The 21,288-nt window shown below is 52.4% G+C and overlaps 1 protein-coding gene across 1 annotated transcript in view; it reads right to left on the bottom strand.

Annotated features, from left to right (window-relative positions):
• KLHL26 (kelch like family member 26) overlaps positions 1-14,203 on the bottom strand; it is a 28,356-nt gene extending 14,153 nt beyond the window's left edge. Inside the window, exon 1 of the mRNA XM_045081402.1 lies at positions 14,044-14,203. Within this exon, the coding sequence (XP_044937337.1) occupies positions 14,044-14,120 (77 nt within the window). The 5' untranslated portion in view covers positions 14,121-14,203. The remainder of the gene's footprint in view (positions 1-14,043) is intronic.
• Positions 14,204-21,288: the final 7,085 nt, after the last annotated feature.

Raw genomic sequence — 21,288 nt, forward strand, 5'->3', positions numbered from 1 at the left:
AAGACCCTATCCAACTGAGCCACCCAGGCATCCCGAGAAGGGAACACTTCAGGGCTGGGAGTAGTGGCTGGGGTCTGCCCCCGCACAGCACAAGCCTCACAACGAGGCCCCGTCGAACCCACCCAGAAGCCCGCCCAAGATTCCATGTCCACAGAGCCCGGACTCGTCTAGGTGCCAGCTCCACTCAAGGCAAGCGCTGCCAGCTCGGTTGTCCCGCTCTTCTATGACAGGGACAAACCACATGGAGCCCTGCATTCCCCAAATATCCACTGGGTCACAATCAGAACTCTGCCGACACTGCCCATCTCCCACCTGCACAGGTCAACAATGTTGAATCCCATCACTCTCCTACCTCAGTGCCCCGTGGTCCTCCACAGCCTCCTTCTTCATGGGCCACTGTCAGCCCAGTGTCCCGCAAGCTGGGCTGTGACCCCCTGCCTGGGCTCTGTGCCATCACACCAGCCTCTGACTAAGCCTAGGACATACAGGGACCTAGCCACTGCTGATGGACAGGAAGACCCAGGGGCAGCACTCCTCCAATCCCCAACCTGTCCCACTCTGGCCATTTCTCAAGCCTAGAAAGAAAAGTGGACCTCCAGACCCTACCTCCCTCACCAGCAGCAAGCTCTCTGCCTTCACTGTACCTCTACCCCTCCCTGCCCTGCAGAATGAGCACCTACTCCATGCAGGTAGGGCCAGGGTTGTGCAGATGTGGCTCCCAGCTCACCTCCTGGTGGGCAATATGGAAAGGAGAATACCACTATTATCAAGATGAGGACACAGAAGCACAGAGAGGTTCGGGCACCCACCCAAGGCCACACAGCACACAAGAGGCCCTGGCTAGTGCCGGCCTTTCTGTAGCCTCAGATGGGTAGGCCCCACATCACTTCCATGATATAGATGGGGAGACCAAAGCTGGGCTGAGACCACTCACCAAGGGCACTGAACCATGACTGCATATAAAGCTGGCCAGCAGGAAGGGCAGGATGTAGCTCCTCGATGCAGGCAGGACAAGGATGTGGACTATCCCACCAACCCTCCAGCCACTAGGAGGGACACAATCCCACTCTGCCAGGTCACCCTGCAAGAGCCTCACCCGGGCCCCTGTGTCTCTCTGACCCCAGCCCAGCTCTATTTGCCTTCCCTCTCAGTGCTCTGTCTGGTGCACCATCCGTTTACAGCCTAGCTCTCCAAGGCTGAAACAGGAGCCTCACCAGGGAAGGACAGGGCAGGTTCCGTCTCCTGCTGTGTCCCAGCACCTGGCACCACGTGCTCAGAGCTGTCATGCCCACTGACTAGATGGCTGAATGGGTGAGTGGGTAGGTAAGTAGACGGAGGGATGGATGGATGGACGGATGGATAGGTGGGTGGAAAGGTGGGTAGATGGATGGGTGAGGTGCCAGGTGGATGGTTGACGGTTACCAGGTGGCAGCATGGGCTGGCTGGAGCCTGACTCATATCTCTGCTTGCTGCAGATATATACTGCAGAGATCTGCTCTCTTCATCCCCTCCATGCAACCTTCTGGTCCAAGTTCTGGGACTGGGTATGTTATCCTTTGGGCTCAATCCAGGAAGCACTCAGCAGGATTTTTTTCTAGAATGTCTGACCTCCACACTTTGTTCATACTATTCCCCATATTGAAGGGCTGACTCCTCCTGTCCCCCGACCCAACCTTCTTCCTTATGCCACACTTCCAAGTCCACCAGCTCTTCCATGCACCTCTGCCATGTTACCCTCCAAGCCTTCAGAAAGGAGAAGGTCTCCCCTATGGCCATGCTTGCCCTCCTGACCCAGCCAGGGTTCTCCACAGCCTCTCTTTCCCCTCAAAGCCCAGCCAGGGCCTCCACGTGAGGCAGGGGCAGGGACAAGCTAGGGAACCAGGCTCAGGCTGAGGCCATGCCTATTTTGCTCCCACCCACTGACACAAGGCTGATCCTGGGCAGAGCCCATCCCCTCACATGGCACTGGGCTTGGAAATGGAGCCACTCGAATAAGCAAAACCTCTTCACTCTACAGGTCAGGCAAGTAGGGGCATGACTACGTGGCCCAAAGCATCACTCAACCAATAAACCCAGTGCGATTCCAGCACTGCCAAATTCCAGCATCTCAGTGTCCAGTCCGGCTACCTCACCTGGAAGGACAGAGGCTGAGGCCCAAAAGAGACAGTTCTGCCAAACGGCACATGCTCACGACCAGTGGTGCTGGGCTAGGCACAGGCAGATGCAGATACAGAGATGGCTCAGCCTGGCCCTTCCAACAGCAGCACAGATTGAGGCATGGGAAGAGGCCTGTCATGACTGCTGTCATTTTAGGGGTGCCAACATCCTTCCCCTCTTCTGATAAGGGCCTCCTGTTTTCCTCAGGGAACCTCCTATTCCCCAGGGGTAGGAATCAGGAGACCCCATCACTGGGTTGAAAAGGGAGACTCACGACCAATCAGAGCCTCCCAGATCCCTGGCCACAGGATCGGGGTGTGACCCATGTGATCCAATCAGAGCCTTCCCTGGGACTTTTGCTGGAGGGACCAGAATGGAGATTAGTGTTCCCCCTGGGGTTGCAAGGCCAGGTCACCTTGCAGAACCAGGAGGGAAGGCAGAGCCGAGAGAAAGGAGTCACAGAGTCCAAGGGAATCATCTCAGACTTGAATCTCAATGTACCTAAAACTAGAACTCTCCCTGAACTTTTTTTTTTTTAATGTGAACAATGAACTTTTATTTTCTAACTGAAGGCAGAGAATTGAATTTCTGGCACTCATAACCAAAGGGGACCTTCAATGTCAGAAGACTCTGGTCCAGGGCTCCTGTCCACCACGTTCCAGATGAACCTCTGAAAAAAACCACCAGGGAGTTACCGCTTCTCCAGCTGCCGCCTCTCCCTGCGCTGCAACAGGCTTTCTACTCTGGGGATGGGAGGAGGGACGGGGGTGGGGGGCAGGGCGGAAGTCCAAGCTGGGCGATGTGCAGCAAGTGGGTAGTGGCGGTACCCAGCCTAAGTCCTGCCCGCCTGTGACAAGACAGCCGGCTCCCCACGAAAGGTCAGCAAGCTCCTCGTGTCCCCCACTGCAAAAGTTCAGCAACTCTAAATGCTAAAATGCTGGAAGCAAGCCCAAGGCTAGGGCTGCAGGGCCGTGCGATGCCATCAGCCTCAGCAAGAAAAACACCACATCTTGCTTCTGTAAGTGACTCACGTGGAGCGTAAACATTTGCGTGCTCCCAACTGCCCTGCCTCACCGCCTTGCATGACAGAGAGGGGGAGAAAAGAGCAAGAGACACCATCCCAGGACCCACCAGATTTCACCGAGGCAAGCACACAGTTACAACTTTCAAACACAGTCCTGTCAGTTTTCTATGTGGGGGCTGCCTCGGGGGGCTTCGGTGGGCTCCTTCATGTGCCTGCCGCCTCCAGGACACAGCGCCACCTCCTCAACCCCACCTCGGGAGACCGCCCTACTCGCAGCTCCAGTATCTCGGTAGATTCTGGAGATCGGGTCTCTCTGCTCCCGCTTCCTCCAGCAGGCTGCTTCAAATTCGAACATCCCATGGAGAGGACAGCTCTCCGGATATGCAGCCCAGCCCGCTCCCACCCGATCCGTCTCTGACCCCTGTGGAATTCTGCAGTTGTGGTATCAGAAAACATCTTCAGCCTCGATCTTGATCTCGGGTGACCCCCCTGGAGGCCTTTAAAACCCCAAAGGTCCGCCCCTCAAGATTTCCTCTAGGCTGAGCTGTTCAATTCCGGAAGCTGCTTCCCTCACAGGAAAGGTCTGTGATTCCCCAAAGGTGCCGGTTACTTCCTCCCGAATCACAATATTTTCAGTGTGCAGTGAGATGGTGTGTGCGAAGGAATCAGCCACTGGCCGGTCAGCCGGGGCTCTGAAACCACGCTGGCGGCGCCCCAACACCCGCTCCTGCTCCGCAGACGAGGAATGCTGGGGAAGCGGCTCTCCTAGCCGTGGGGGACGAGTTCTGTGAATCCTGAGTAGCCCTCCCTGGAGGGAAATGGGGAAGGGGAGGGGGCAGGAGGAAGAGACTGGAGACTTGGGGTTAACAAGTGTTAAGAGCTCGGCTGCACAGCTGCGGAGCGGCTACCACAGGAGGGAGGCGGCTCTGCCGGCAGTGGGGACCCCGCGGCCCCCACTCCCCACTGAAGGCAGCTGGACAGGGAGAGCAAGCGGCTGGCCGTTTCCCGTCCTCAGCACACAGGGCTGAGATCCTGTTCATTAACTACACGAAGCACACGCAAAAGAGCACTGCTCGCTGGCTTCTACTCTAATGGGCTGATTCACTGCCAACATGCCTGCCTCTGTTTCTCTACCCAGACCATGCCATTAAATACAGTGAGGAAAAGGGGGATCCCCACCCAGCAGAGTGCAGCACGCTCTTCCAGAAGCCTCTAGGTCAGGCCAGGTCCCCTCAAAATCCTGTCACAGACTATGTGTTGGGGTATTTGCTGGAGCAAATCAGGGCTACCACGGCAAAGCTCTGCCCCAGGGAGCAGACATTCGAGGGGATGTGGGTCTCTAAGCCTACAGAATGTACTGTGAGCACAGGACAATGGATGCAGAAAGGCAGGTGGACAGAGCCACCAGGCCCCGAGGAGGCAACGGTGGAGCTGTGCAAAGCACTGGGACAGAGGACACTCCAGCCAAGGAAGAGCCAGGTCAAACCTCCAGGAGGAGTGCCGGAGGAGTGCTGCTGGGAGAACAGCAGGGCTGTGGAAACACGGAGGGCCCCACGGGTGGGCAGGGTCTCACTATGAGGGTGGGAGCGGGGGTCACATGGAGAAGTAAAATTTGTTCTGAGAGTGAAGAACCACCCTGCCCCCTGGCAGGTGGCAGGCAGAGTGATGTGGTCTGATACCTATCTTGGGAAGGACCCGCTCACTGGCCAGAGTGTGGGGCAGCAGTTAGAGGGCAAGAGCCAATGGTGGCTCAGAGCAGGGATGAGGAAGAGATGCAAGAAGGGACCAGACGGGGATGTGGCTCAAAGGTGGAACCAGCACGATGCGCCAGCAGGTGAGGGGAGGAGACAGTAGTGTGGTGAGCGCTCTCCAGGCAAAGCTCAGAGCAGGGCGGCAAAACTGTAACAGGGGAGACCTCCCAGGCTGGCTCAGTCTAGGCCAAAGCCTCTTCTCAGAAGAAGGGACGTTCCGGGGATCAGGAGCTGCTCGCTGGAAGACCTGAGGCCTTTGAGCAAGAAGAGGCACAAGGGCTTTCCAGAGTAGAGACAAGCCCTCAAGCCTTCCAGGCCAGATGTCCACCTCTTCCCCAGGACTCACTCCTCCGTCCCTGGAGGAAACCTGAAAGCCAGTGACCCGGTGATCAGCACATGGCATGAGTTCAGTTTTGAATCTTCCCCAAAACTCATGCCTATCTTACCATCTCTACAACTCCCACCTAGGCCTGGGCCCCCTTATCTCTTGAAAGAGGGATTCTTCTGACCCAGGTCCCTGCCCCCATTCAAATTTTACACCCCCCACTCCGGCTCCCAGCCTCCTCCTTCCCACCTCTTCCAGCTCCTCTTTGCCCTCATGACCCCTGAAAAGCCAGGTTGCTCCTCCTTCAGTACCTACACATGCCACTTGCCTATACCCAGGAAATAATCTACTTCCTCATGACCCACTTCCCCCTAAGCTGATGACATGAACCCTCAGACTCAGCTCAATCTCATTCATGAGGAGGCTCTCAGAACCTCCCAGAAAAGGTAGGAACCTCCCACTTGGCCTCAGGATCATTTATGGCAAGCATGGAGAAATGACTGCACAACTGTCTTGCTAACCCTGCTGGCATGTCCCACGTGGGCAAGGCCGGACTGTCCTGGGGGCCCACATGCCCAGCACCAAGCACAGCAGCAGATGTACACGAACCATGCGATGATCACCAGCGGAAGAGAAAGCTGTCAAATGAGTCCTGACCACAAGAGAAAGGAGCCAGGGATGCCAGAAGTCACCTCCGTTGATGAATTGTTTCTATCTGGGTCCTTCCTCCCCGTCCCCTTACCCCTCCCACCTTTCTCTGGGGCCTTCAAGTCCAAGTCTGCAACATGTCCTAAGACCAAAGGGCAGGAATGCAGAGAAAGCCCCACTTTTAAAGCATCTGGGGCGGTGGGGGTATGCGAGCACAAACCTCCGACCTGGTCTCACTAAGCTCTCCCATGCGGATCAGCAATAAAAAATAACTGGCGTGAAGAAAAGCGGGATGACACACGGCATGGGCTCCCTGGAGATGGCACTATGATAGCGGAGGCTAATAAAACCTTTCCACCCCAATGGCCGACGACAAGAAGGCCGTCCCCCAGGGGAGTCGCAGCTACCAGGTGGAAGCGGTCCAGCTGTGAGACAAATGCTCCACAATCAGGGCGAAGTGAGCAGTCTGCAGAGCAACTGCACATCATGAGCTCGCAGGGCCCTGCTGGCGAGAAGGTGAGGAAAGGGGCGCCTCTCTCCCTGAGGAGGAGCTGAGCTTCCTGGCCCAGCCCTCTAGCGCCTCCAGCCCAACACTCCCCACAGCTTGCCTCAGACTCAGCTGCCCCCATCCCAATACTCTGCAGAGACCCACAGAGCTGCGCTCTGCTCTGCTGCCAGGTGCCAGGCCTGCACGGAGCCATCCGTTGCAGAAGCAGCCTGGAACGGAATGTTCCATTCTCCTCCCGCCCCTGCCACTGACCCTCTCTCATGACCACCCAGTAACGGAGCCACCATCCTCCCAACTGCATGAAATTCATATGTTAAAATCGAACCCCCAAAGTGATGGTACTAAGATGGCCAAGGGGGGTGCTTTGGGAAGTGATTGGGTAATGACGGTGGAGCCATCAATGGGATCAGTGCCCTTATAATGGGGACCCTGGGGTGCCTGCTGGCTCAGTTGGTAGAGCATATGACCCTTTTTTTTTTTTAAGATTTTATTTATTTGGGGCACCTGGGTGGCTCAGTGGGTTAAACCTCTGCCTTCAGCTTGGGTCATGATTCCAGGGTGCTGGGATCCAGCCCTGCATCGGGCTCTCTGCTCAGCAGGGAGCCTGCTTCCTCCTCTCTCTCTGCCTGCTTCTTGCCTACTTGTGATCTCTTTGTCCAATAAATAAATAAAATCTATAAAATAAAAAAAAAGATTTTATTTATTTGACAGAGAAAGACACAGTGAGAGAGGGAACACAAGCGAGGGGAGTGAGAAAGGGAGAAGCAGGCTTCCCAAGGAGCAGGGAGCCCAATGCAGGACTTGATCCCAGGATCCTGGGATCATGACCTGAGCCAAAGGCAGATGCTTAATGGCTGAGCCACTCAGGTGCCCCAAGAATGTGACTCTTGATCTCAGGTTTATAAGCTTGAGCCCCACATTGAGTGTAGAGATTACTTAAAAAAAAAAAATAATCTTTAAAGTCTTTTTTAAAAGGGGGAGGAGGACTCGCAGAGTGCCCCCTTACCTCTTCGACCTGGTGAGGATACACTGAAGAAACAGGAATCTCTGAACTGGAAAGTGGCTTCACCAGACACCAAACCTGCCGGTGCCTCGATCTTGGAATTCCTAGCCTCCAGAACTTTGAGAAACATGTTTCTGTTGTTTATAAGCCACCTGGTCTTGGGTATTCCACAGCCAGAATGGACTAATACACCAACTTTCTCTTTCTCCCCACCTGCCACACTGACTCACAGGCAAGACCTGCCAACAAGAGCCCGCAGCCCCGTCAGGCCCCAGGCGGGCGCGGCACACAGGACTGCAGGCTAACTCAGCCACTTCTGCATTCACATTTACACCCTGGTCCTAGCTTCCTTTATCCCAGCTACCCTGCCCAGTGGGCCTATGGTCCCACTTCCCAGATGAGCAGTCTGAGGTGCAGAGAGTTGCAGACATGCCCAAGGTGCACAGTGAGTATGTGGGGTGGCCCTGCTCGCCAGAGGAGGGGCCACAGACACAGGTGGGTCTGATAAGGCACCTGCTATCACCAAATCTCCCAGAATTCTCAAGAGGATGAGCTGAGGCCCCATCTCTGCAGGGTCAAACCCCTATACCTCCCTCCTGGCTGAAAAGAGGACAAAGCCAAAGGAACAAGAACCTTCTCAGAAGGCCAAAAGGTCCCCCAATCTTTCATACAAGGTTTGGGGGACTGGACTCTTCCAGGGCCTCAGGGCTGAGTGGCTACAATCTAGGACACTGCCAGAGAGGGCTTGTTAAGAAAGTTTAAACAAGTAAAGATCACCAAGCCAGAAGCAGATAGTTGCCTCGCTGAACTGTGCTGAACCCACTCACACTGTGGGCCCTAACTGCCCATGAAACACCTGTGGCAAGCACAGCTCACCCGATGCCTTCGTCTCAACCCCCGGGAGCTGCATGAGTCAGCGAGACTGTGCCCCCTCCAGACACCTTTCAGGAAGATGGGCTGAGGAGTGAGGATGCCAATAACCCAACATCTGAAAAGCCTCTGTGGCAAGAAGCCTCTGGAACTCAGCCATCCAGGTACCTCACAGTGACAAATTTAGCTGGGGACATCCAACTCCCAGGAGAGTTCCTCCATTTCCCCCCGCCACACCACTCAACCCCCAACATGGCCATAAACTTGTCTTCCCTCCTGAGCCTGGACCCTTGTGGAAGGCCTGAGGTGGAGCTGGGCAGGGGGCCACTAGAGAACAAGTGTCTTTCTTGTGAGTGAGCCTACAGCTAGGACCCCGCCTCCCCTCTGCAAGCCCTCGGCTGAGACAGCCACACTCCCACCATCCGGAAGCTTCGGCCTGGTTATTAACAACCATCTCTACTAGGCAATGAGTTTTTTGTTGATCCCTCGAGATGGGAAGGAAGGAGAATAAGCTTTTCTCTTTCTTTTTTTCCCCCTTGGTTGCAGAAAAGTGAAGTTGGAACAAACAAGTTATATAACGCTGGGGGCGGTGGGGGATGGAGGAACTCAGTCCCTCCTGAGGACAGTTTCTTGAGTTGTGGGACCGTTGGAAAGGCCAAGGGGAAGACAGGAACCGCCCCCATCCCTGGCCAAATGACAAAGCCCTTCATGGGACAAAAAGGCAGATGCAGACGCTTCCTGGCAGACTGCAAAACCAACCTCATGGATAAGGCCAGCCTCCCCCAGTCTTCCGCAACCCCCCAAGTCTCCCTGAAAAGGCAAAGGACTGACCGAATCCCACAGAAGGGACATCCTACCCGCCAGACTGCAAGCCCTAGAGAGCTTTTCCACCCCCCTTTCATCCATCCCTTTCTCTTTCCCTCCCCACCTCCAGCCATATTTCTTGAACATTTACTTCGTCTGTGCAACCCTTGCTCCAGGCACATGACAGCATGAGGCAGATTAGCATTTCCACTAATAAACACACCAAGGAGCACTGGGTTGAGAGAACATGATCAAGGACACACAACAGCCATATGACCCAACGACTCCACTCCTGATACATACCCCAAGAAACTGAACACAAGTGTTCCGACAAAAGGGGCACCCGGGTGGCTCAGTGGGTTAAGCCTCTGCCTTCGGCTCAGGTCATGATCTCAGGGTCCTGGGATCGAGCCCCGCATCGGGCTTTCTGCTCAGCAGGGAGCCTGCTTCTCCCTCTCCCGCTCCCCCAGCTTGTGTTCTCTCTCTCTCGCAAATAAATAAATAAAATCTTTAAAAAAAAAAAAAGTGTTCCAACAAAAACTGGAACATGCGTGGTGACAGGAGCACTATCCAAATAGCCAAAAGGTGGAACCAACCTAAATGTCCACCTGCTGGTCAAATGGTTAAACAAAATGTGGTCTATCCACACAGTGAGGTATCACACAGTCCTAAAGAGGAATGGAGTACTGATGCGCACTCCAGTGCGGATGAACCCTGAAAACATACGAAGTGAAGAAGCCAGACACAGAAGGTCACATATTGTATGATTCCATTTATGAAACAGGTACATTTATAGAGACAGAAATGAGATGAATGGCTGTAGGGTGCTGAGGTAGGAGGAATGGGGAATGATTGCCAATAGGTACAGAATTTTCTTTTGGAGTGGTGGAAATGTTCTGGAACTAGACAGATGGGATAGTTGCTCAACATCGTGAACATACTAAATGTCACGGAATTGTTCAGTTTTAATAGGTGAGTTTTATGCTATATAAATTTTACCGAACAATCCAAGGTGACCAGGAAAAGCATTCTGGGAGCTAACTGAGCTCGGTGGTCAGGCAGATGGCTCTGAGACGCCAGGACCCGGGAGTGTGGAAGGATGAAGAGAAATGAGGCATGGGCAAGTGATACACCAGGCCTTGCTGGCCCCTCTGGAATAAATGAAGGAAGGAATCAAAGAACGTTACAAGGGCTTCTATATCTCAAGGGATCCCTGGCAAAATATTGTGTGCCACAATCCCCCTCAAAACCTGATCCTCTTGGGGTGCCTGGGTGGCTCAGTGGGTTGAGCATCTGCCTTCAGCTCAGGTCATGGTCTCGGGGTCCTGGGATCGAGGCCCGCATTGGGCTCTCTGCTTGGTGGGGAGCCTGCTTCCCCCTCTCTCTCTGCCTGCCTCTCTGCCTTCTTGTGTTCTCTCTTTCAAATAAATAAATAAAATCTTAAAAAACAAACAAACCACCACAACAAAAAAAACCTGCTCCTCTTCCCACATGATCCATCTCACCATTTAAGGGATTCTTGCCCTTTGCCCCACTCAAGCACCACAGGGATAAGAGCTCCTCTCCTATCAGTTGCTCCGGACAACTGTAATTTTTCACTAGGATGGATGGAGGGGGACAAATGGGAATCTCAGAAGTGGGGGAAAGTGCCTCCAGGTCACCTGGGTGGCTCGGTTGGTTAAGTAAGTGTCTGCCTTTGGCTCAGGTCATGATCCCAGGGTCCTGGGATTGAACCCCGCATCAAACTCTTTACTCAGCAGGGAGCCTGCTTCCCTTCCTCTCTCTCTGCCTGCCTCTCTGCCTACTTGTGATCTCTGTCTGTCAAATAAATAAATAAAATCTTAAAAATAAATAAATAGGGGCGCCTGGGTGGGTCAGTGGTTGAAGCCGCTGCCTTTGGCTCGGGTCATGATCTCAGGGTGCTGGGATCGAGTCCCGCGTCGGGCTCTCTGCTCAGCGGGGAGCCTGCTTCCCTCTGTCTCTCTCTGTCTGCCTCTCCATCTACTTGTGATTTCTCTCTGTCAAATAAATAAATAAATAAATACAATCTCCGAAGAAAAATAAATAAATAAATAAATAAATAAATAAATAAAATATTTATTTTTTAAAAGTGCTTCCATTTAGAAAAGATTTCTTAGGGGATGCCTGGGTGGCTCAGTCAGTTAGGCATCCAACTCTTGATCTCAGCTCAGGTCTTGATCTCAGGGTCATGAGTTCAAGCCCCATGCTGGGCTCCATGCCAGGCACAGAGCCTGCTTAAAATAAAATTTAAAAAAAGAAACTATTCTTAGATATGACCCTAAAAGTATAATCCATAAGGGAAGAACACTGATAAACTTGCCCTTCATCAAAATGACAAAATTTTGCCCTGTGAAAGATATCACTAAGAAAATGAGTGAAAATGAATGAGGGGTGCCTGTGTGGCTCCGTTGGTTGAGCAACTGCCTTCGGCTCAAGTCATGATCCTGGAGTCCTGGGATGGAGTCCCGCATCGGGCTCCCTGCTTCTCCCTCTGACCCTCCCCCTTCTCATGCTCTTTCTCCCTCTCTCATTCTCTGTCTCTCTGACAAAAAAAAATAAATAAATAAAATCTCTAAAAAAAAAGAAAGAAAATGAATGAATGAATGAAAGAAAGATAGAGGAGCCAGACTGGGAGAAAATGTTTGCGAATCATATATCTGATAAAGGACTTGTAGCCAGAATATATAAAGAATTCTTAAAAGTCAACAATAAGAAGACAACTCATTAGAAAATGGGCAAAAGCTTTGAAAAGACACTTTACCAAAGACATGAATAGACAATGAGCCCATGAAAAAGTGTCTAACATCATTACTTATTAGGGAGATAGAAACTGAAACCAAAATAAGATACCAGTATATACTAAAATGGCTAAAATTAAAGACTGGCTACATCAAGTGTAGATGAGAACGCAGTGCAACTGGAACTCCTGTACATTTGCTGGTAGAAGTCCAAATAGTACAGTCACTCTGGAAAACAGCTTGGCAGTTTCTTAAAAAGCTAAACCTAATCTACCATAGGACCCAGTCAGTCCACTCCTAGGTATTTACCCAAGAGAATAAAAAAACACATATCTGGATGTTCGCAGGGACTTTATTTGTATTGTCAAAATGGAAACCCAAATGTCCACTAACCAGTAAATGAATAAGCAAACTGTCCACCCGCACAATGGAATACTCTACAGCAATGAAAAAGAAAAACACTTCTGATACTTGTGACAACCTAGATGCACTTCCAAAACCATTCAGTTGAGGGGAAGAAGCCAGACATAAGAACCCACATATTGTAGGGTTGCCGGCATATAAAATTTCTAAAAAGGCAAAACTAGAGAGCAAAAGCAGATCAGGGTGTGTCTGAGGGCTGGGGGTTGACTGCAAGGGACTTGAGAGAACTCTTTGGGGTGATGGAAACCTTCTCAAAAAACTGGATTGTTTTAAAGGGTACAAAATGCCATAAATTAATTAAAACTCAATCAAATGCTCAGCTAAAATAAGTGACTTATATGGTATGTAATAAGTTATACCCTGCTGTTGCCCCCAGACTATCCCATCCCAGGGCCCAAGGCAGGGACCTGGGGTTAGCTGTCCCCTTCTATCTGTTCATTACATGTCACCTCAGGCCTGGTCAACAAGCCCTGCCAAATCTACCCTCTGAATGTCTTAAAATCTTCTGATCTCTCCTCACTCCCCACTGTAGGCCTCTAAAGCCCAAATCATGCCTCAAGCCATCAGGTCTTTCAGGCCTGTACCAGCCCAAGTCTCCACAATAAGAAATGCCTCCACAGGACAAAAGTAGTAAACAACTTCCTCACTTTTCACACTGGAATTATTTGTTCCCATAAGCTCACCATCAAGGAAGAGCCCAGATTTCCTCTTTGGCCGATCGAAGGTGGCAGGCTTTCCTGGGAGGCCGGGATGGGAGGATTTGGGCCATGCTGGCCCTGTGAGAAGAGGGAGATTGTGCTACCTAAGGGAGATGTTCCTCCCCTCTGAAAAGCCATAACAATGCATATCAACACCTTCAATTTTTACACCAATTCTGGGGTTCAAGCAACCCGTCTCCGGACTTGGGCAAAGGAAAAGGGAGCTTCCCTTTGACCAAAGGGGGTGAATTCTGCCCCCTTGGTTTGTGGGCCAGACCTTGCTTTAAGTCCTTTAGCTTGAACCCCATGGGGATGGGAGACCGGAGCACCAAGGATGGACTCTCCTTAGACTTTCAGGGTTTTCTCATCAACCACACGTTCTCCAAGACCCACCCTAGGCACTTAGGACCCCGGGAAGTCCAGATGCTTCCCTGACCAAAAGGACTCATTGGGACCCCTGGGCAGCAACCTCAGCCTCCCCTTTCAGGTTTTCCTAGGCCCTTTAAGGCCTCTTTCAGGCCCTCAGATTCGCTTGAGGCCCTACCTCCAGCCTTCCACAGAACCCCTACGCATGCCCACAGGACCACCTTTAGACACTTCAGGGCAGGGTCCTACAGCACACTCCAGGAAGCCTTAGGCCTCAGCCCCTCAAGCTTCCATCAATCTCCTCCTTTAGAGTCCTCAAGACAGCCTCAACAAGCTCAAGACGGCCCATGGCCCCCTCCTCAGGCCCTCTCTGCTTCCCAGATCCCTTGGCATCCCCAGTTCCCCTATGGTCCCATCAGTCAGGAGTCCATGGCTTTCCCTTCAGACTTCCATGCTCCTCAATGCCTCCTCGAACCCCTAGGGCCGCATGCAGATACCTCGAGGTCCTGGGGTCCCCAGCCGGCCTTCAGCTGCCCTTCAGCAGCCCTCGGTACCCCCAGTACTCCATGACCCCCTAAAGCCCGCAATCCCCCGTAAAGACCCTGGAGCCGGCCCAGATGGCTCCTCAGTACTCACGACCCCCAGGACTCCCCACACGTCACCCTGGCCCCGGGCAGGTGCCGGCCCACCCTGCGGACGGGTCTCACCTGCTCGGGCGCTCGGGGCCCGGGCCCGTGCCGAAGCCGCCGCCACCAGCGCCACCGCCGCCACCGGACTCCGCCATCTTCCCGCCGCCGCCGCAGCCGCTGCCGCCGCCGCCGCCGCCACCGCCGCGCGTTCAAGTGACGGGAGCCGCGCGCGCCGGCCCGGGAGACAGAGACGCGGCGGGGGGCGGGGCGGCACCGGGTCGGCTCTGCAGGGGGCGGGGCCCTGGGCTCGGGATGGGGCCTGGCCTAACGAGAGGTGGAGCTGGGCGGAGAAGGGTGGAGTCTGCGGATGGGCGGAAACTGTGAAGGCAGGGGCCCGCTCAATTGAGGGAGGGGGCGGGGCCTGGATGGAGGGCGGACTCTTGATGAGGGGCGGGGCGTTATCTAGGCGGCGGGGCCTACTCCGGGCAGGGGCGGGGCAAAGGCGAGTTGTGAGGGGTTGATGGGACCTGGGAGGGGGCTCAGAAAGTAAGGGCGGGCTCGAAGGTGAAGTGCAGCAGGTCTGGGAGGAGTCTATTCTACGAAGGGGGAGGGGCAAGGCCGAGATGGGAGGAACAAGAAGAAACGGATCCTAGAGCTCTGATAACTTTCCCTTCCCCTCCATGACCACTCACTCCCCAAGACCTCCCTCAGATGTGGGAATTCATCCCTTGCTCAGGCCTCAGACTTCCAACCCGGCTTTGGGTCCCAACCGTCCCCTGATCTACCCTCCCAGAACCTCCACCCTCAAACCCAAAAACCTCTACCTTCAGACCCTAGTCATCTGCCCTTAGATCCCCAAGCCTCCTGCTTCATCCACAATTCTGGTTTTCACACCCCCAAACCCCTCCCCTCAGATTATCTCCCCCATCCTCTACTCCAATCATAACTCCCAATCCCCCAAATTCTTGCCTACAGGCCCTTCATACCCATACTTACACCCCCAAAGCCCACACCACCAGACCCAATGGCCTTGAACTCCCCAAATTCCAGTTCCCCAATTACCCAATCTTCAGCCAATGCTTAAGTTTGTGCGTCTATATCCTTCCTTTTTCTCTTTGTTCTCCCTCCTTCTTTTTTCCTCCCCTTCCTTCTTTCATTGCTCCCCACTCCAGACCCCATGGAGCCCAGGGCCAGCAAGTGCTTTGTAAAGCTTCCAGAGCCTTTCAAGGACATTTCCCACTCCCCACCCCCAATCCACTGAAAGCCTGAAATCTCCATCCTAGAAGGGTCCAAGTTCCCAGGATCCTCTCTCCGGCCCTGTGCCCATTTATACTTACACCTTCTGAGTTGGAAGACCCTCCCTTCGTGCAGCCTTGAGCAGGGTCCAGGTGTCCAAATGAAGCTCAGAGTTTTCCCTGCAATCAGTGCTAGGAGAGAGGGTTAGACATGCATGGGGCAAGGAGGAAGCAAGGAGGCTGCCTGGGTGGGCTCCTGCAGCTAGAACCAGACTCAACTGATCCATCTGCCACAAAGGATCAGGTGGGTACACAGTAGATACTCAATTGCTTGTGTTAAATGCTCAGGAGTTGACATCGTGCAAGTTGACAGATATCAGGTGCTGAGGGGTCCCGCTGATTTCTCCAGCACACAATAAGCACTCTATAAATGCTGAATTGTGCATGCGTGAGCAGCTCAAGTTCTGGCAAGCTCTGCACACACACCCTTGCCCACCTGAGGTTGGCACTTGAGCCTTTGTTCCAAATGAACCCCATGCAGGCATCAAACTCCGCTCAGCGGAGAACTACAGCTCACACGCCTGCCACACATACAGCTGCAGTCAATGGCATCCATATGCACTCACACTTCATAAACACCAAGATCCGCCCCACATGTCAGACACACAGACATACGGCTGAAGATAAGCAAGGAGAGGTTCCCTGGGCCCCTGGCTGTGTGCTTACATGTAGCATGCTGCAGACGCATAGTGCAAGGGACCTACTAGGTATTCCAAGATCACATGGCACAGGACAGCCTGTGCGAAGGCCCTGAGGCAGGAGCATGTCTGGAGTGTTGCCTAGCAGGGGAAAATTGAGGGAGAGGGAAAGGGGAGAAGATGGGGTGGGTAGGGATGAGTGGTATGCTCCAGGTCACAGAGGACCTTGTGGACCACCATGGAAGCATTTCCCCTCCACGAAATGAAGAGTACGGGGAGGGAGCTTATGAGCAGAGGGGTGTAACCAACACCAACAGTCAGGGGTAATATCTTGAATTAGGGATGTTACTTAGAAGGCAAATATTCAGGCCAAGTGATGGGGCTCATCCCAAGGTAGTGGCCAGGGAGAGGGTGGTCTTAGCTGGGATATACTTTGCAGGTGAAGCCAACAGGAGATGCAGCAGATGGGATATGAGGGTGAGGCAGAGCGAGGCGGGGGACCTCCCCCAGGGTTCTAGACTGAAGCCTGATTGGTGGCTGTCATATCTGGGATGGGACACAGGCAGGTTAGGGGACCAGGAGGGCCCATGGAGGTTACTGCACACCCTCCTCCAAGAATGCTGACCCGTGGTCTGGCAGAGCTTGGAAGCGGGACACAGCAGACAGCGTCCACAGGTCTGGCCGCCATCTGGCCCGCAGCTGGCATTGTTCTCCCAGAGGCGGGGGCCTCGCCACCTGCTCCCCCGCTCCACACCAGCTGTGGGCCTTGCAGCCCCAGGTCAGAGTTCAGAGGCCTCCTTGTAACCCCCAGGTGTTACAGAGGAGGAAATGGAGGCCTGGAAGTTGGGGGATGCCTTGTTTTCCCTTAGCCCTGCACTGGGGCCAGCATGTGCCCCGTCTGCCCTTCCCCGCTGAGAAACCTCACAAAAAGCTGCTGATGCTTCCAGCACCTCCTTTTGCTTCTCTGTCAACAAGACAGTCAACAAGACAAACGCCTGCTATCTTTTTTTTTTTTAAGATTTTATTTATTTATTTGACAGACAGAGATCACAAGTAGGCAGAGAGGCAGGCAGAGAAAGAACGAAAGGAAAGCAGGCTCCTACCTGAGCAGAGAGCCCAATGTGGGACTCCATCTCAAGACCCTGAGATCATGACCTGAGCCAAAGGCAGAGGCTTAACCCACTGAGCCACCCAGGCGCCCCAAACGCCCGCTATCTTTGCTATTACCCTTTGTTCGGCACGCGCTTCGTGCAAGCCTCAAGTCCTTGGGCAGGATGCTTTTTATACCTTATAAAATATACCTTATAGTTTTTTATACCTCAGTTTCCACATGTTGAAAGTATCCCTGTAGGACAGAGCAAGGCCAGGATGAAGTAAACATAGGGCACTCAGGGCAGCTCAGGTGGTAAGCGCCAAGTTCATGGCGGCTCTCAGTACTTTTCCCCTCCCACGCCCACTCTCTGTCCCAACCACTGCTTGATTTTTTCCCCATAACTGCATGGTATTTCAGTTTTCCTTTGTTTAAAATTGAAAAATATGGGGCTCCTGGGTGGCTCAGTGGGTTAAAGCCTCTGTCTTCAGCTCAGGTCATGATATCGGGGTCCTGGGATCGAGCCCCACTCTGTGGAGCAGAGAGCCTGCTTCCTCCTCTCTCTGTGCTGCCTCTCTGCCTACTTGAGATCTCTGTCTGTCAAATAAATAAATAAATAAATATAAAATTGAAAAATAAGAAGAACTCAGTCAGTTAAGACTCTTGATTGCAACTCAAATCAAGATCTCAGGGTGTGGGATCGTGCCCCACTTTGGGCTCTGCACTTGGTACAGAGTCTGCTCGAGATTCTTTCCCTCTGCCCCCCAACGTTCTCTCTCTCTCAAATAAATAAATAAATAAATCTTTTTAAAAATTAAATTAAATTAAAATGAAATAAAATTGAGGGGTGCCTGGTGGCTCAATTGGCTAAGCATCTGCCTTCAGCTCAGGTCATGATCCTGGGGTCCTGGGAACAACCCCCACGTCAGGCTCCCTCCTCAGCGGGAAACCTGCTTCTCCCTCTCCTATTGCCTGCCACTCCCCCTGCTTGTAGTCTTTCTCTCTGTCAAATAAATAAATACAATCTTTTTCTTTTTAAAGATTTATTTATTTATTTGACAGAGAGAGATCACTAGTAAGCAGAGAGGCAGGCAGAGAGGGGGCGGGGAAGCAGGCTCCCTGTGATGAGGGACTAGATCCCAGGACCCTGAGATCATGACCTGAACCAAAGGCAGAGGCTTAATGCACTGAGCCACCCAGGTGCCCCAACAAATAAAATTAAAAAAAAAAATTTATTGTTCCATTGTCCCCAGGGGCAGTCAATCCCCATCCACCACCCCCAGCCCCTGAGAACCATCAGTTTGCTTTCTGTCTCTATGCATTTTTTAAAATCTATTTTTTTAAGATTTTATTTATTTATTTATTTATTTATTTAACAGAGAGATTGAGATCACAAGTAGGCAGAGAGGGGGAAGCAGGCTCCCTGCCGAGCAGAGAGCCAGATATGGGGCTCTATCCTAGGACCGTGAGATCATGACGGGAGCTGAAGGCAGAAGCTTAACCCACTGAGCCACCCAGGCACCCCATGTCTCTATGGATTTGCCTATTCTGGACATTTTATACATGCGGGATTCTACTGCACGTGACCTTCTCAACGTAGTGTTTTCAAAGTTCCTCGACGTCGTAGCATGTTATCAGGGCTTCCTTCCATTTTATGACTGAGTAATATCCTGTAGTGCGGATGGACCACATGTCATTTCTTCATTTGTCCACTGATGAGCATTTGGGGTGTTCACTTTTTGGTGACTGTGACTAGCGCTGCTGTGAACTGTGACTAGCGCTGCTGTGACTAGCTCAGTCCTGCTTTCACTTCTCCTGGGTGCCTCTGTAGGAATGGAATTGCTACATCACAGGGTAGCTCTTGGAGGAACTTTCTGAGGAATTGTCGTGTATTTCCTTCTTTTTTTTTTTTTTTAAAGATTTTATTTATTTGACAGAGAGACACAGCAAGAGAGGGAACGCAAGCAGGGGGAGTGGGAGAGGGAGAAGCAGGCTTCCTTCCCACCAAGCAGGGAGCCCGATGCAGGGTTCAATCCCAGGACCCTGGGATCATGACCTGAGCTGAAAGGGGAGACTTAATGACTGAGCCACCCAGGTGCCCCTGTATTTCCTTTTCTTGTTTACCATCCATCCTCCCCCAGGAATGTCAGGTCCCCAAGGGACGAGGACTCTCTTTTCTTCCTGGCCATGGTAATCGCACAACATTGTGAATGCACTAAATGCCATCACAGAATTCACTTTAAAATGGTGAATTTTACATGATGTGACTCTCGCTTCAATGGTGGGAAAAAAAGGAGGGGCATATAGACCACTTCCTTCCAGGATTATGCGTGGGCTCAGTGAAGAATAAACACAGTTGCCTTTGATCTTGGGCTCTCTGTCACTTCAGCTGGCAGCACCTCCAGTGCCTCCTTCAAGGCAGGTCTGAGCTAGGTCCACCTTCTCTAACTTACCTGCAGTCTAGAAGGTTGCCTGCCTGTGTCCCTTCCTACCACAACCACAGCTACATCTCCTAGGGGCCTATTGGGGCCTGGTGTCCCCCAGACTTTTCCTCTGGTCCTCACGATGACCTTGCAAAACAAGGAAAGCAAGACTCAGAGAGTGGAAGAAGGCTGCCAAGGCTCGGGAGCAAGAAATGGGACCCTTACTCTCTGAGTCTGAGGCTCAAGGCCTCTCCAGGGCCCCATGCTGGGGCTCCATTTTCTCCTTTCTTTTAATCAGGCATTCAGCAAGAGTTTGCTGTTGGCCTCCTGTTCACCAGACCCCGTGGTGGACGTGGGACACACATACCAGACAAAACGAAGGAAGCCCCGCCCTCGAGGAAACAGTCTCGCTGAAAAGACATTGAACAAACACTCTCAGTATACTGGGTGAATGGTGTCCCCCCAAAAGACATATCTACCTGGAGGCTCAAAAAGACTTTTTTTGAAATAAGAGTCTTGGCAGATACAATTAATGTGAGGATCTCAGGATGAGATCTTCCTGGAGTAGGGTGGGCCCTAAACCCCATAACTTGGTATCCTCATAAAAAGAAGGAAAGACAGGGCGGTGGGGGGGAGAGGGTGGTATTTGGGTGGCTCAGTCGCTAGAGTGGGAGCCTGTGACTCTGGATCTCAGGGTTGGGAGTTTGAGGCCCATGTTGGGTGCAGAGATTACTTAAAAATAAAATCTTTGGGGTGCCTGGGTGGCTCAGTGGGTTAAGACCTCTGCCTTCAGCTCAGGTCATGATCCCAGGGTCCTGGGATAGAGCCCGGCAGGGAGCCTGCATCCGCCTCTCTCTGCCTGCTTGTGATCTCTGTCTGTCAAATAAATAAATAAAATATTTTTAAAAAATTAAAATTTAAAAAAAATCTTTTTTTTAAAGATTTTATTCATTTATCTGACACAGAGAGAGAACAAAAGAGGGAACACAAGCAGGGGGAGTGGGAGAGGAAGAAGCAGGCTCCCCATTGAACAGGGAGCCCAATGTGGGGCTCAATCCCAGGACCCTGGGATCATGACCTGAGTCGAAGGCAGATGCTTAATGACTAAGTCACCCAGGCACCCCTTAAAAATAAAATCTTAAAAAAAAAAAAAAAAAGAGGGAAATTCAAACAGAGAGAAAGCCATGTGAAGAGAGAGGCAGAGACTGAGGTGATGCTGTCACAAGCCAGAAAACACCTGGGTCCACCAGAGCTCCAAGAGGCAAAGAAACATTCTCCCCGAGAGTCTACAGAGGCAGCATGCCTGCCAAAACTTTGTTTCCAGACTGCTGGCTTCCAGGGAGGTGAGGAACACAGAGGTCTCTGGACATCTTCCCACATTTTTCACACCCACCACAGGTCTCCTCCTTCAGGGAGCCTTCCTGGCTGCCCAGCAGAGGAGGGTTATTTTCCTTCTGCCCAGCCTGGCTGCCTAGCCTGTGTCTAGGTTGGGACCTCTCCAGGATCCTAGACTCCTACATCCTACATCAACTGGTAGCAAATCTGTCGGTGAATGAATGAATGTATGAATGAATAAATGAATGGGGTTCTCCTGTGTTGATTATGTTTGGCTTCACCTTAGTTACCTTCAGCCCTGTGGCCTTTCTCAGGCCTCCCAGTATCCCCACCATCACCCCAGAACCCAGCCTCTACTGGCTCTTCCTACAGGAGGTGATGGTCCCCATCTGTGTGTGACTCCAGCTGGGGACAAGCAGAAAAACTCGACTTTAAAGATAGATGGAGGAGCGCCTGGGTGGCTCAGTGGGTTAAAGCCTCTGCCTTCGGCTCCAGTCACAATCCCAGGGCCCTGGGATCGAGCCCCACATCGGGCTCTCTGC

This window comes from Mustela putorius, unplaced genomic scaffold (assembly GCF_011764305.1).
Source record: "Mustela putorius furo isolate JIRA1106 unplaced genomic scaffold, ASM1176430v1.1 tig00000095_pilon_pilon_pilon, whole genome shotgun sequence".
Taxonomy (NCBI): domain Eukaryota; kingdom Metazoa; phylum Chordata; class Mammalia; order Carnivora; family Mustelidae; genus Mustela; species Mustela putorius.